Raw genomic sequence first — 15,147 nt, forward strand, 5'->3', positions numbered from 1 at the left:
GTTCCCCTAACTACATTAACTCGCAAAAACATTAAGTATGAATGGGGGACAAAGCAACAAGAGGCGTTTGATATACTCAAACAAAAGCTTACCCAAGCACCTATATTGGCTTTGCCAGAAGGTACTGAAGACTTCGTTGTCTTTAGTGATGCGTCACATTCCGGCTTGGGATGTGTACTAATGCAACGAAATAAGGTAATCTCTTACGCCTCTCGTCAACTCAAGGTGCACGAAAAGAATTACACGACTCACGATCTAGAGTTAGGCGCCATAATCATTGCACTTAAGGTATGGAGGCACTATCTCTATAGAGTAAGATTTATCGTGTACACCGATCATAAAAGCTTGAAACACATCTTTGAGCAAAAAGAGCTTAACATGCGCCAACGACGCTGAATGGAAACTCTTAACGACTACGAATGTGAGATCGTTTACCATGAAGGCAAAGCCAACGTTGTGGCTGATGCCTTGAGTCATAAAAAGCACGAAAAACCAAAAAGAGTCCGACCGTTAAGGCTAAAACTTCAAATCGATCTTATTGATCAAATCAAATCTGCTCAAACTCAAGCGAACAATGAAAACCAAATATCCGACGAGAAACGTAACGGCACCATTGACTCGCTTGTCAAGGGTGACGATGGTATTCTTAGAATGGGAAACCGGATTTGGGTACCAATCGTTGGAAACTTACGTGAAAAGATTATGAACGAAGCCCATAAGACCAAGTACATGATGCACCCCGGTAGTGACAAAATGTATCAAAACCTCAAATCGAACTACTGGTGGAATGGGATGAAAAAGGAGATTGCTTCGCACGTTGCGAAATGTCTAACTTGTTTAAAAGTTAAGGCTGAACATCAAAAGCCTTCGGGACTGCTTCAGCAACCCGAACTTCCCGTATGGAAGTGGGAGTTAATAACCATGGATTTCATAACTAAACTCCAGAAAACGACTCGACAACATAATGCTATATGGGTGATCGTCGATAGATTAACCAAATCCGCTCACTTCATTCCTATCAATGAGTCGTACTCAATGGATAGACTAGCGCGTATTTATATAAACAACATTGTTGCTTTGCATGGAGTACCGTTGTCTATAATCTCTGATCGAGATAGCCATTTTACGTCTCACTTTTGGAAAAGCTTCCAACAAGCTCTTGGTACAAAGTTAAACATTAGCACTGCCTATCATCCACAAACTGATGGGCAAAGCGAAAGGACAATTCAAACATTGGAAGATATGCTCCGCGCTTGTGTGATAGACTTAGGTGGAAGTTGGGACGACCACTTGCCCCTAATGGAATTCTCGTATAATAATAGCTATCACTCGAGCATTCAAGCCGCACCATTCGAGGCGTTATATGGTCGAAAATATAGGACGCCCGTGTGCTGGTCTAAAACTGGAGATAATCAATTGTCTGGACCCGAAATAGTTCAAGAAACCACTGACAAAGTTCTTCAAATCCGAGAACGACTTAAGACGGCACGTGATCGCCAAAAGAGTTACGCCGATGTCCGTCGTAAGCCGTTGGAATTCAATATCGGTGACAAAGTTCTTTTAAAAGTCTCGCCACGGAAGGGCGTAATCCGCTTTGGCAAGAAAGGTAAACTAAGTCCTCGATTCGTTGGAGCCTTTGAGATACACGAACGAATTGGTACCGTCGCATACCGTTTGCGACTACCCGAGGAAATGCAAGGGATACACGATGTATTCCATGTTTCGAATCTACGAAAAGGTCTAGCTGATGAATCTTTTTTTATGCCATTAAAAGATGTAGAAATTAGCAAAAACTTAAAATTCATTGAAAGACCAATTCAAATCGAAGATTCGAAAACTAAGAAACTTAAAAGACGAACTTTAAAGATCGTGAAAGTAAGATGGGATTCCCGAAGAGGACCCGAGTATACATGGGAACTCGAGTCCGAGATGAGAAAGAAATACCCCCCACTTGTTTTTGTAAGCAATCTCGGGGACGAGATTTATTTCAAGGTCGGGAGGATGTAACATCACGTAAATTTCGGACCAAAATTGTCAAGTTCCCAAAGTCAAAGGACCAATTCTGCCAATTTCCAAACTACATGGGCTTAAATGAAAAATCGGTATTCTTGACCCCTCGCGCTACGCGACAGGTCAAGAGAGACACCCATCGCGTACCGCGATGGGTTGTCTGACAGATAATGACACGTGTGCCACGTGGCACACGGTGGCAACGTCTGCCGTCACGTGTCACCACGTGGCAACACGTTCGCCACGTGTCGCCACGTGTAGCGGTGCCTGCCATGTGTCGCCACGTGGCAGGTCTACACACTGACTCAGCAGGCCTATATCGCGGTACGCGATAGGCCTGCCAAGTGACCCATCGCGTACCGAGATAGGGTTCAAAAATGGCTATAAATAGGAGGGCTGCGGATTCATTCCATCTCATCCCAAAAACACACACATTACTCTCTCACTACTCTCTCTCTAAACCTCGTAAAGCATGCCCTCGATCCACCTCGATAAACGTGCCCCGAAACCTCGATATTCGTGCCATTTCCCGACGATATTCCAAACAAAATGAGGTGTTGTCCCGACGTCCTGACGATTACCTCGAAATGCGTGCCAAAGAGTGTTGGTGTCTTGAAAAATGTGCCAAGTGAGGAGCAAGAGTTTGCATGGAAAGAGTGTTGATTAAGCGGCTTCGAGGTGCTGCCCAAGTGTTTAGGATACTTCTTAGCCAAGCAAGGTAGGCATAATGCCAGACCAAAATAATAATAAAATATTATAAAGGCTTAATACCCAAGTCGATATTATTCTCGATAAACAAAGAAATTAATAACAAAGAAAATAAAGAAAGAGAAATAAAATATATATATATATATAAGTATATATATGTGTATAAATATTCTTTGTTATAAAATATATTATTTAAGTATAATGAGTATACTTAAATAATAAAGAAAAGAATATGTTTCTTAAAGAAGAAGAAACGTCGGGTTTTATGAATAAACTAAAGGTTTATAAATATTACTTTTCAACTAAAGGTTTTAAAGTAAAATGAGATATTGAACTAAAGGTTCATCGAGATAAATAAGACTAAAGGTCTTAAGCCGGATCGTGTATCCGACTAATGAATGTTATACTCGTACTATAGGTGCGAGATAGCGAAGGAAAGACTAACGGACGGTGTTGGAAGCCGATTCCATTTGAAAGGTGAATACGCCCCACTTTAATAAACTTGTTTTCAAACAAATAAACGTGTTATGTGTAAAACTTTACATGAGGCTACGTGTCTCTAAAAACATTGTAAATAAGAGTATAAACCTAGCCCTCAGGCTGTGGTATACGTTTGTCTGGATCCTTACATATGTGGTATGCGGTGGGCACATCGCACCACGCCTGGTCACGACCTCCAGCCACGATGGGCCGAACCAAAGTATGTTCGAGTGAGAATGACCTTGTGTATATTTATGGTACCTAAGTACGTCGGAACGCTGCGGTATTCTGCTGAGGTGACCTAGTGTAGAGACTCGAGTTTATAATGATTGTTTAACTTGATTATTCCTAAGCCAAGATGGGTCGAGGCTTACGTAGTCACGAGGGGTAATTAAGTAAAGAAAATATTTTTAGCGTCAGCATATTCACCGGCATTCGTTGCTGACGTATTTTATTAACATTTTGCAGGTAACCAGGAATAGAGCTTGAAGGACGAAGAAAGCTCAAGTATCCGATAGCTCGGATAATTTTGTGTAAATATTAAAATATGATGGTTTTGTAAACTTATAAACAAGTAGAACTAAACGAGACTTTCGTCTCGTCTTTGTAATGTAAATATTTATAAATATGATCCTGATGTTTTATAAAGTCTTCCGCATTTACCCGCAACTCTGATTTATTTACAAATATGGTACCAACTATGGTTCACACTCCTAGGCCTAGATTGGGGGTGTGACATAAAGCGTTTGTGTTTTAGCGTTACTAGATAGTGTTAAGTCAATTACATATCAATAGGTAGCTAACCTATCAAGCATGCATTACTAAGTGTTCAACACCGAAGCTGATTGTTTAACGATTGCCTTGCCACCATGTCAACCACGACCATGGTAATATGTTAGCCAAGATTACACCCACTCGACCTACAGTCGAGTTTAGAGTTGGGTGGGGTTTGTCAAACCTAATAGTACTACTCAAAGGTAACTCGCTATTATCCAAATATTAACCGGTTCGATGTTCAGAAGGACTTTAGTTGGTTTGTTTGCCACTTAGTCTTACAAGTGATATATAAAGAATAACAAAATCTAAAGCGTGGAGTATGTTATCTCCCCCTAATACAAGCGTTAAAAAAGTAAAAGGGGCCGTGAAACACACTGTTTGCGAAGATAACAAAAAGATCCGAGAAAAGGTGTGCGTCACAGAAAATCCTCACTTGTGCTCTAAAAACAAAACGAGATTTTCTAAGTATTTTAACTACGAGTGAGTCCCTAGACTCAACACATAAAACTTATGCATGAGATGTGTTCGTTTTAATTTGTGAAACAGGTGTGACTCGACAAACACGTTGGTGATTAGTTACATGTGTGAACAAGTATTAAGTGTTAAGTGTTACCATTATACATTACTAGCAACTATCCCCCACAAGGGCAATTAAGTCAAAACATAGCAAACATCAATCAACAATACACTTTTCATGTTAATTCAAATAGTTCAGCAGCTAATTTACCAAGACAGATTTTAACCCGACAAGATTACTCTATTTAATAGATCATAACATGTCAAATAAATCACCAAAATTCATCATAGAAACACACGTGAGTTAGGTTTCTAAAATATTTTTATTATATTTTTATCACATATTGTTTTCCCACAATGATCAAAACATCACAGTAAACACACAGTAGTCATTATCATGTGCAACAGAATTTTATTTGTTATTCCCTTTACATGGCAAATCCAATTAATGCAAGACCAATTGGGTTAGATTTCTAACTCAAACTATTAACTTCCAGAAGTTGAATCAACTCAATTAGTCTTGTCGTTTGTGAGATACATTAATCGCAAAACAGCCTACCAGCAGGCTTCCCAAATCAGACTTGCACAACAGATTTGTAAAATAATAAAAACTAACTTTTATACGTCCAAAAATTACAAACTCAGACTCTTTAGAAACTAGACTCGACCTACTACATTATAGAATCAATAATCACTTCCAAATACAATAATGACAGCGAGTTACAATCGTCTAAACACGAATTCAAGAATCTGTCCAGCATCAGTTTTCATCAAAACTCAACATACAATATCCTATGAACTAGAAATTATGCATACAACCCTAGCATATCAATAAAAAAACATGTATAACAATTAGGGTTTATGATTAACATGCTTAATGATGTACAAAATCAAATAGAATAGGTTAAAGAGTGTGTTTGATTACCTAGCTAGCAATTAAATCCTTTAATCAAGCTTGTAACATTTTGTATGTGTGTGTGTGTGTGTGTGCTTGTGGTTTTGGTCGAAAAAGAGAGGGGAGGGGGGGCTGGACGCCGTCGCAAGGGAAGAGGGAGAGAGAGAGGGGTTAGGGTTTTATGATAAATAAGTTGTTTAAATATTAGTTAAATATATTATATGTTACAACCTGCACCCTAAGTTTTATTTAGTTAAATTCTAGCACAATTAGTTTACTTTCTTCATGAATTAATGTTATACATGTAAACACCAAGTAACACATAAACGTAACACATAATTAACAAATACTCGTTTATGATATTTATTGTTTGTTCACCAACGGTTTGAGTCGACTCGTGTGTGTTTCGGTAAAATTCCGAAAGACTACTAGTGTAATGATTGTCATGCGTCATTTAAACCTTAATTAAATGTAATGAGGTATGCGTTAACTGGAATGACATAGTTCGTGTGATCTTGAGTTTGAATTAACGGAGTTCGGATTAACGGAGTTAACCTGAAATTGACGAGTGTCACACTTGTTAATCATATATTAGGGTATTTAATTATATTTGTTTGTTAAAATATAGAAAGTATATGGACTTGTATGATATTTTGTTTGGTGATGGGAACAACGAGCAGTCGGGCTATGCATACAAGGATCAGCCGGAGCAGTCGGGCTTGCCAAATTTGAATGAACTTTTCCGACTCGAACCATGAGCCGGGGTATGGAAATATCGAGCAGTACGACTTACCAAATCCTAACCAGGTTATTTAGTGTATTTATATAGTACAATAGCGTGTTAGTTATTTGTAAATTATTATACGTTGTCGTTATATTTTATCAGAGGTATATATCATATACAACGGTAGTCACCCTTCGTGACCAGAGGATAATAGGACATCGCCGAATACATATGATGCCAGAGTCGAGGAGCCTTATGGTCAGTCTTCGCAGCAGTTACATGTAGACGGTCCGTATTACGGAACCCAGAATTCGTACCAGTTACCTTTATGAGAGAAACCATATATGTCAAGACCCGTCACGAGCAACGTCGTTGATGACATTCAAGAGGCTCACGGCGAAGGATGCGATGACGATATTGTTGATGATGATGATGATGATGGTGATCGTTACATACGGGAGACGACGTTTTCTTATGTAACTAATAATGTATGACCTTTTTTTGTAAAAAAACTTATTATTATTCTTTTTCAAGACGTTACTAAATATTACTTTATTTACATTGCTTTATATCAATATTTTAATTCTGTTGCGGAGTTGGTGGATTGGGATAAGAAGACAGGACGCGAGCATGGTTGTGTTATTTATGTCCAACATTCAAGGAACAAAAGTGTTGAACTTGTATGAAATTGAGGTGGGGAATCAAAACTCAAGGCAAGGGTGAGGCATACCGGGAGTATTAAAAGGGGTTGTCCATTTAAACTTGTCGGGAGGTACGACGCGCCAGGTGATTGTTGGAAGCTAGAGGTTGTCAACGAGACGCACAACCACGATCCCGTTTTGTTTGAGGAAGGGCACCCGGCACTAAGGAAACTGACCGACGAGGAAATTGATACGGTTGCGACGTTGCATAGGCAGGGTCTGAGTCCTACTAAAATTAAGTCAGCCATAAAGCAACGCTTTCCCGGTAATAAATGTATTACTAGGGACATATATAACGTCGTGAAGCTTGTTGATGACCAAGATAAAATTGGTGACACCCCCATGCAGGTACTTTTTGTTATCAATCAATCAATCAATCAATCATACCCAGTAAAATCCCACCGACAGCAGAGCTATAGGTAGGGTCTAGGGAGGGTGGGATGTAGGCACACCGTACCTCTATCCAAAGGAATAAAGAGGTGGCTTCCAGAGAGACCCTCGGCTCTAAGAACATGTGTATGAAGCAAAAAAAGGAAATCAAAGTTTAACAGTTATATAAAAAACTACTACTAATTATAATAATATTAATAAAAAGGTCACAGTTTAACCGCAATATAAAAGCTAATAATAATAATAAAATATGTAAGGGAAATACCATTATGGTATGTGACCTAAATAAGTTAAGTCTAAGCCCTAAGGTATTCAATTCTCTCTAAAAATCCTTAACTTTAATTCTACTTCTCCACGAATTCCTATCCTCAACCATGTCCTCGGAGAGGTTTAGGTCTATCAAATCATGCCTAATCCTCTCATCCCAAGTCAATTTCGGTCGTCCTCTACCCCTCCTCCCCTCTATAGTAATGTTTTCTACGGATCTAACAGGATTCGTCGTCTGTCTTCTCTTTACATGTCCAAACCATCTCAATCTCCACTCTCTTATCTTGTCTTCTCTTTACATGTCCAAACCATCTCAATCTCCACTCTCTACCCCTCCTCCCCTCTATAGTAATGTTTTCTACGGATCTAACAGGATTCGTCGTCTGTCTTCTCTTTACATGTCCAAACCATCTCAATCTCCACTCTCTTTACAGGTACTTTTTGTTAGAATATTATTATTTTGTAAAACTCTTTTTAATATATATTATTTTGTTTTATCATATATAAAAATATATATATTCTGTAAGATTTAATAAGAATACTATTAATAATATTATTTTATTATATTATTTTTATTATAATTCTGATCTTTAATAAGAATATTTGTAATATTTAGTAATTTTTTTAAACCCAACGTAGGTACTTAAAAAGTTTCTTCAAACCCATGGGTTTACCTTTTACACGTGGGAGAATCCTTCCCTAAATAGGACGGAGAATGTTTTCTTCTCTCACGAGAAGTAGCATACCATGTGGCGTGCGTTCCCAGATTTGTTGCTTATTGACACGACGTACAACACCAACATGTACAAGTGGTCGTTTGTTCAGTTTGTTGGTGTGACGTCGACATCAAAGTCTTTCTGTATTGCGTACGCGGTTATCTTTAGGGAGCAAGAGTGTAACTTCACATGGGCCCTGGATCGACTTAAAGGCATGCTCGTCGATTGTAGGGAGCCGCGTGTCATCCTGACTGATAAGGACCAAGCCTTGATGAAATCCTGTGAAACAGTCTTTCCCAATGCTACCAAAAACCTTTGTAGGTGGCACATCTTCCAAAACATAAAGAAAAAACATAAGAGTCATTTTCAGACAGATATCTTTGACTCCTTATCTTACTGGTGGAAAGTATTGTACGAGTCGCCAACAAAATCTATGTTCGACTACAACTGCGGTCAAATGGAACCAACGTTAGCTAGACACGGCAGACGTCGTAATTTATTATTGGTTTAATATCAAATTGTGTTGTTATTAGTATAAATCCGTTTATATATTATGAATATATAATATTATTTTATATTGCCTCATTGACTCTTAGATAAAAAAAATAAAAATAAATAAAAAAAAATTTATCCGCCACATATCGGTCCATCAGTGGCGGATCAATGTTCAAACACTATGTAGGCCGCCGTTTGGTAACTCTTTCAAACATTACAAACACAAACCCTAACCCTAACACACCGATTCTAGCTACTATCGTCTCCCATTTAACATAACCTATTGTAGATCGGATCCAGCAACATCAAGGTAAGTAAAACGGGTTACGGGTAACATAACCTATTGGGTTACTGGTTTGGGTTATAAAACGGGTTTGGGTTACGGGTTTGGCTTATAAAACGGGTTTGGGTTACGGGTGTGGGTTACGGGTTTGGGTTACGGGTTTCATATTGAAACTGGTGTGGGTTACGAGTTTGGGTTACGGGTTTGATATTGAAACTGGATTGGGTTACGGGTTTGGGTTATAAAACGGGTTTGGGTTACGGGTGTGGGTTACGGGTTTGATATTGAAACTGGGCTGGGTTACGGGTTTGGGTTATAAAAAGGGTTTGGGTTACGGGTTTGGGTTATAAAACGGGTTTGGGTTACGGGTTTGGGTTATAAAACGGGATTGGGTTACGGGTTTGGGTTACGGTTTGATAATCAAACAGGTTTGGGTTACGGGATTGTTAATGAAACGGGGTTGGTTTACGGGATTAGCATAGATGGCGAATAAAATAAAAATAAACATTATATTTATATCTTAAACATAGATGGAGAATAGATACATTGAAGAGGAGACCTTCTTAATGGCTACGCGAATTTGTGGTTTGACCCGGAGTCCGATTTCCATATCCGGTTTACGCAGCTTCGGAAAATGGCGCCACAACCTACCTCGACCTTGTCTGAGCGGTTTATAAAAATTGTTGGGGCGGAAGAGAGGATAGAAAGAAATGTTGGGAAGAATACACCGTGGGAGAGATTGTTTACAGCTCAGCAGCCAGCGTACTGGGCGCTCACGCTAGAGTTTTACTCTACGTTCGTTTTCAGGTAGTTTTTCCTTTTCAATTAACTTATAAAGTAGATTTAACCAACGTGTAAATATTGTTTCAGGCCACGCCCGGAGGGAGATCCGCAGGTCGAGATGCTGGCTGCTGGTGCGGATACCAGTCGGGCGGAGGTTCGGTTCCGCTTATTCGGGGATGAGTGTTTTCTGTCGATGGAGGAATTTGCCTTGGCGCTGGGCTTGTACACAATTGATGATTTAACCGACCCTGTTCAAACGGAGAGCATACACGATACACTAGATGACGTGTTGAGGCGTTTTTGGACGGCGATTAGCGATACACCTTGGCCTATGGTCCGCCAAGAGTTTGCGCCAGACTGCAAAGTCTCATCCATCAGGGACCCGTTGCACAGGTTTGTATATGTATATGTATAATATATTATAATATAATGTAATATGATATTATAATATTTTATTGTATTTTTGTACAGGTACCTACACAGGCTTTTCGCTCAGACCGTACAGGGTCGTCACCTGGGGGCAGATCACTGCAACCTTTGTGACCTTTTTTTTTTTTTTTTTTTTTTGCGATGTTTGCTTACGGGGAGACACTGCAACCTAGCTCGCGGTTTCGGCGACTACTTCGCAATTTACTGGCACATGCAGGGACGCGGGTCGTTGGTCGGTGGCACGTTCGTTACGCGGATTGCGATTGCTTTGGGCTACGGGGACCGACTGGAAGACCTACCCATTCAGCCGCCGATTCCGCCGCGAGAGCTGGACTGTCCACGATCAGCGGGCATGCGCATCGTCCGGAAAATTAACGGCCGGTATCACCTAGTGACCGATTTGAAAGCTGACCCGCACGAAGAGGTCCCACTTGTTGAGCCTCCGCCAATCGAGGAGCCGGTGGTGCATGTTCAGTTCGCCGAGGTTGACAGTGATGAGGGCGAGGACGGTGATCAGGGTCGTTCTATTTTATCGTTTAATTTTTTTTTGTATCTTCGTCTTACTAACGTTAATTTATCGTGTTCATAACAGCCACCGCATCATCACCCGCAGCACGTTCTGTGTACACATCGCACCGTGCGTTTGGATGCGGCCACTAACTCCCGCCTACGGAGACTAGAGCGTGACGTGTCACAGATACGCGGTCCGATGACCTGGATGGTTGGGTATATGTCTGCCCAGCAGCATGGAGGCCAGTACACAGTACCAGCGCCACGTTTCGACGAGGAGGGGAGCGATGACGACGCGGGTGGTGCTGCATTTTAGATTTGTTTTTTGTATGCTGTTACTTTTTCCCGAACTCGTTTGGTTTTTATTTTTGTTTCCGAACTCGTAATGTATTAATTATTTTGTATGCTGCATTTTTCCGACGCGAGTTATGCGTTATGCTTATTTTGTTTGTTTTCAATTTAAAAATTCTTGTTTGGTTATTACTTTAAAACCGATCACAAATTTGTTACATACGACATACAAAAAAAGAGAAAAACGTAATTCGTTATGTACTAATTATTATTATGTAAATCTCGTTCCTTTTATTCTGTACGTTTTAAATTTTAAAATTCTTGTTTCGTTGTCACCTTCCAAAACCGATCAAAAAATGGTGAACAACAAATCCGATCAAAAAATGGTGAACAAAAAGACAAAACAAACAAAAATAATTAAATAAGAAGACAACAAAAAGACAAAATTATAATAAAATAAAATAAAAGACAGCTAAAAGACAAAAAACACATGTTTCTAAAACACCCATCCAATTAGTGATGGATCGGCCGATGTGTGACTGATTGTGTGAGTTTTTTTGGAAACATATGTAAATATTCCCCTAAATAAAAGATGATGAAAATTAATGAATGGTTGATAAGACTTAGTGATGTTTTTACTTAATTACCTTTTCACCATTTAATACTATTATTTTTCTATCATCCATCATTTTTTATTTTTATTTAATAACAACACAAATATGCTAGACAATTAGTGGCTAATGTTGACTTCTTACCACTCAACTAGTTCTCAAGATATCACTTTCATGCGTACGTGCGATTTCCAATAGGAGTTTTTGTCTCACAAAACAAAGATATTATTACTAAGGCTGAGGGGTGTGGAGCGCGAGAAAGGGCGCAAAAGGACAGCCGCTCGCGCCCCGGGGCGCGAGCACCACACCACCGAGGCGCGAGAGGGGCGCGAGCGCGGAAAAAGAGGCAGGCGCCAGGGGTCTCGCGGGACAGGTTGCGCGTGAGGGGTGTCTTGGGATGCATAAATAGAGCCGTTGGGCTCATATTGGGTGTCTTGGGATTGTTTCAGCTCATATATATATATATATATATATATATATATATATATATATATATATATATATATATATATATATATATATATATATCGTAGTCAAACTCAAATAATATTTGATTTGTTTGCAGCACTAAATTCAATAATTTGTTGGGATTTCTTCCAATTTAAATGGTAAATCTTCCTTAAAAATTATGGTGGTTTATTAATAATCGACTACAACATTACATATCTGAACTGAACGGACATGTGAAATTTAACTTACCAAAATTGCCAGAAAAGCTTCAATTCAACCACCGACGATGTACAACCATTCCATACAGAGAGTGTTGTTTTACGCAATGCAATAATTATTACTTGTACACCTTTCTCATATATAGAGTTATTTTTCAAGTAAAAGACAAATTGTTATTCATATATAACATTTCAACACGCAACCATCTTTCTCATTTTCAACACATACTCAAAAGCATTAAATATTTTTCAATTTTATTACAAAACATATTTTAAAACGGGAGCGTATGAATAGCAGGGGGATGTTGTTGTTCGGTTAGGGTTGCACATGAAATCGTAAAAATCGATTAATCGTAAAAATCAAATATTTTTAGTACTTTAATTTTTTTTAGATATTAACGTGTTTTTTTAATTAATGTGTGTTTTTTTAAATAATTTATGAGTTTTTTTAATAATACGTTTTTTTAATACATTTATAAAAAAAAAAAAAAAATCCGCTCGCGCCCCCTCTCGCGCCCCTCCACACCATGGCCCGGGGCACGAGCACCACAACCAACACCCATCTTATCAAGTTTCTCTCTCTGCCACACGTCACAATATTATTGGCTGGCGCCCCCACTCGCGCCCCCTCTCGCGCCCCCCCCACACCCCTCAGCCTAAGCATCCATACCAAGACAAAAATAATTAAATTATAGCTAGACACGATCCCAAAGTCATTTCCATTGTCTATTGTCTAGTGCATATTTAGAATCTGAAAGTAGATTTTTGACCCATTTCACCACCACCTTCAACCATTGTAACATCAGTAATGTAATGAAGCCAACACTTCTTGGAGTAATATGTACAGCATTCTGGATTCATCTCTCTCAACATTATCTTCTCTTTCAAGAAGTAAAACCCAAAACAAAATATTCAAAATTAGAATCCTAGAATTCATTTTCATAAACTTTAACGAAATCAAATCATAAAAACATTACCTTTAATAACTCATTACTCGAAGATGACATCAAAGATAACGTCATTGGTCGACTCATTCGCAATAAATTATCAACAAAACCCTTCAACTTCATGGGAGACTTGATAAGTTGTAACCTCACTTCTTTTGATTACATGTCGTGTTGGATTTTTGATACTTCTTCATAGATAGTTATATTCTTCTATCACAAAAATAACAAGATATATAAATTTATAACTTAAAAGATATATAAATTCATAAACTACAAATAAAATTACTACATATACCACCTTGTTGGAGCTAACAACCATCTTCCAACCTCCACTTTCCTTAAATTTCTGTAAAAACCACTCTAGCTCACCGAAAAGGACAAAACCGTCTTCTTTAGTTTGTAAATGCAGCTTTGCCTCATGTAAATCAGAAATTTGCAGCATAGAAACATGCATACTCTTACAACCAGAATACTCAAAAGTAGATAGATATGGTGCATCAATTACGGGATCTTTAAGCAATCTGCATCTGATCACAGACAGTTTCTTAACTGTTCTGCTCAATATAGTTAACCGTTCAAGGCGATTACATTCTCTTAAAACTACTTTTTCAAGGCAGGGGAAGTTTATGATTAAATCTTGAAACAGCTTCTCTGTCAAATTCGGATCTTTTATCGTTAAAGATTTCAGATTTTCACAGCCCGCCAAGTTTAACTTGCATTCCAACGCGTCCGCCACACAAAGCGAAAAGCTTACAAGAGTAGTCAACTCGATGTTGACCGATACGAGCCCATGGCACTCATGTAACAGAACCTTGCAAAGGTTATTAAGAGTCGAAATGCACAAATAATCTAATCCATTACAATGTGTTAGTCTCACATCCTCAACCAAAGGGCAGCCTTGAAAAAAGTTATTGATCAAATTTGTGGTTATATGAGCACGTCTTATCCATAACCGTTTTAAGTTGCATAGATTGATGATGATATTGTTGTGAACCTTGCAACCGTGCAGCTTCAATGAAGTTAGATTCTTGGAAGTGAAGACGGTATTAGGTAACAAATAGTGTGATTTTAAATCCACATGAACCTCTAGCTCTTTAACATTTTCGTTTATAACAGCATGAATCCAGTTATTCAAGTTGAAACTACCTTGGGACAAAGAAATCTTGAATTTTTGTACGCTGTGTATCTGTACAAGTTTTGTTGCGAACGTGGTCGACACAAGTTACAAATCCGTTGGGATTTGAAGCCGTTTTGAACAATTTTTGGTCAAAGTCAAAGATGGGAAAAGAAGCCCATATTGATCTCCATTTTTTAGACCATACAGTGATTCGAGTAATATCTTTTGGGCGATGAAGACGGTAGAGAATATGGTGGATAATGTGCAGGGGTAGTTCTGGTATTCGGTCCATCTTTCTCTGCTTTCTGTCTCTGATAGCTTTCCTTAAAATGGAAGAAAGCTTTGTGTTTGATGAATGCTTTGTTTTCTGCTTTTTCATGGTTATCATTGACAGCTTATTTGCAGAGCATTTTCTCTTCAATTGACTATCTGAGATTCGATCCGTTGATTTCCTGTTATATAAAACCTAATGTTAACAGATGATTAACAAATTAAGAGCACAAACTATTTATCAGTGCAAATTAGGGGTGCAAACGAACCGAGCCGCTCGCGAGTTACTTGAGATCAGATCAATAAAAAGCTCAAAACGATTCGAGCCTCGTGAAGCCCAAGCACGAGCGTTATGTATTTTAAAATTTTAGCTCTTTTGGACTTTCATGTATTAGTTTCACGTTACACAATCAAGCTTGATGCAAGCTTTGGCTTTTTAAAGGTACTGCACACATGCTCGAGTCGAGCTTAGGCTCGTTTAAGGTTTCTCAAAATATAAAAATAAATTAAAATGAAAATAAATTAATCAGTAAATAATGCATGATCCAAGCCCAAGCCG

At 38.7% G+C, this 15,147-nt stretch overlaps 1 protein-coding gene across 1 annotated transcript; it reads right to left on the bottom strand.

The window, feature by feature from the left end:
* Positions 1–13,360: 13,360 nt before the first annotated feature.
* LOC143624890 (F-box/LRR-repeat protein At3g03360-like) lies at positions 13,361–14,697 on the bottom strand. The gene is made up of 3 exons (XM_077095388.1): positions 14,524–14,697; positions 13,497–14,387; positions 13,361–13,411 (listed from the first exon to the last, which is right to left on the bottom strand). The coding sequence occupies exons 1-3, from the start codon at positions 14,695–14,697 to the stop codon at positions 13,361–13,363; spliced, it is 1,116 nt and encodes a 371-aa protein (XP_076951503.1).
* Positions 14,698–15,147: the final 450 nt, after the last annotated feature.

This window comes from Bidens hawaiensis, unplaced genomic scaffold, assembly GCF_021521415.1.
Source record: "Bidens hawaiensis isolate Kalapana, Puna unplaced genomic scaffold, B.hawaiensis_p1.1 tig00003988_1, whole genome shotgun sequence".
Taxonomy (NCBI): domain Eukaryota; kingdom Viridiplantae; phylum Streptophyta; class Magnoliopsida; order Asterales; family Asteraceae; genus Bidens; species Bidens hawaiensis.

What these genes read in the sequence shown, in the direction of transcription:
- LOC143624890 (XM_077095388.1), bottom strand. Translation starts at nt 14,697, where the DNA reads ATGAAAAAGCAGAAAACAAAGCATTCATCAAACACAAAGCTTTCTTCC. An exon ending in AAGATATTACTCGAATCACT is followed by an intron (nt 14,388 to 14,523) that starts GTATGGTCTAAA and finishes AAACTTGTACAG; the next exon opens with ATACACAGCGTACAAAAATT. An exon ending in TTGTTAGCTCCAACAAGGTG is followed by an intron (nt 13,412 to 13,496) that starts GTATATGTAGTA and finishes TTTTTGTGATAG; the next exon opens with AAGAATATAACTATCTATGA.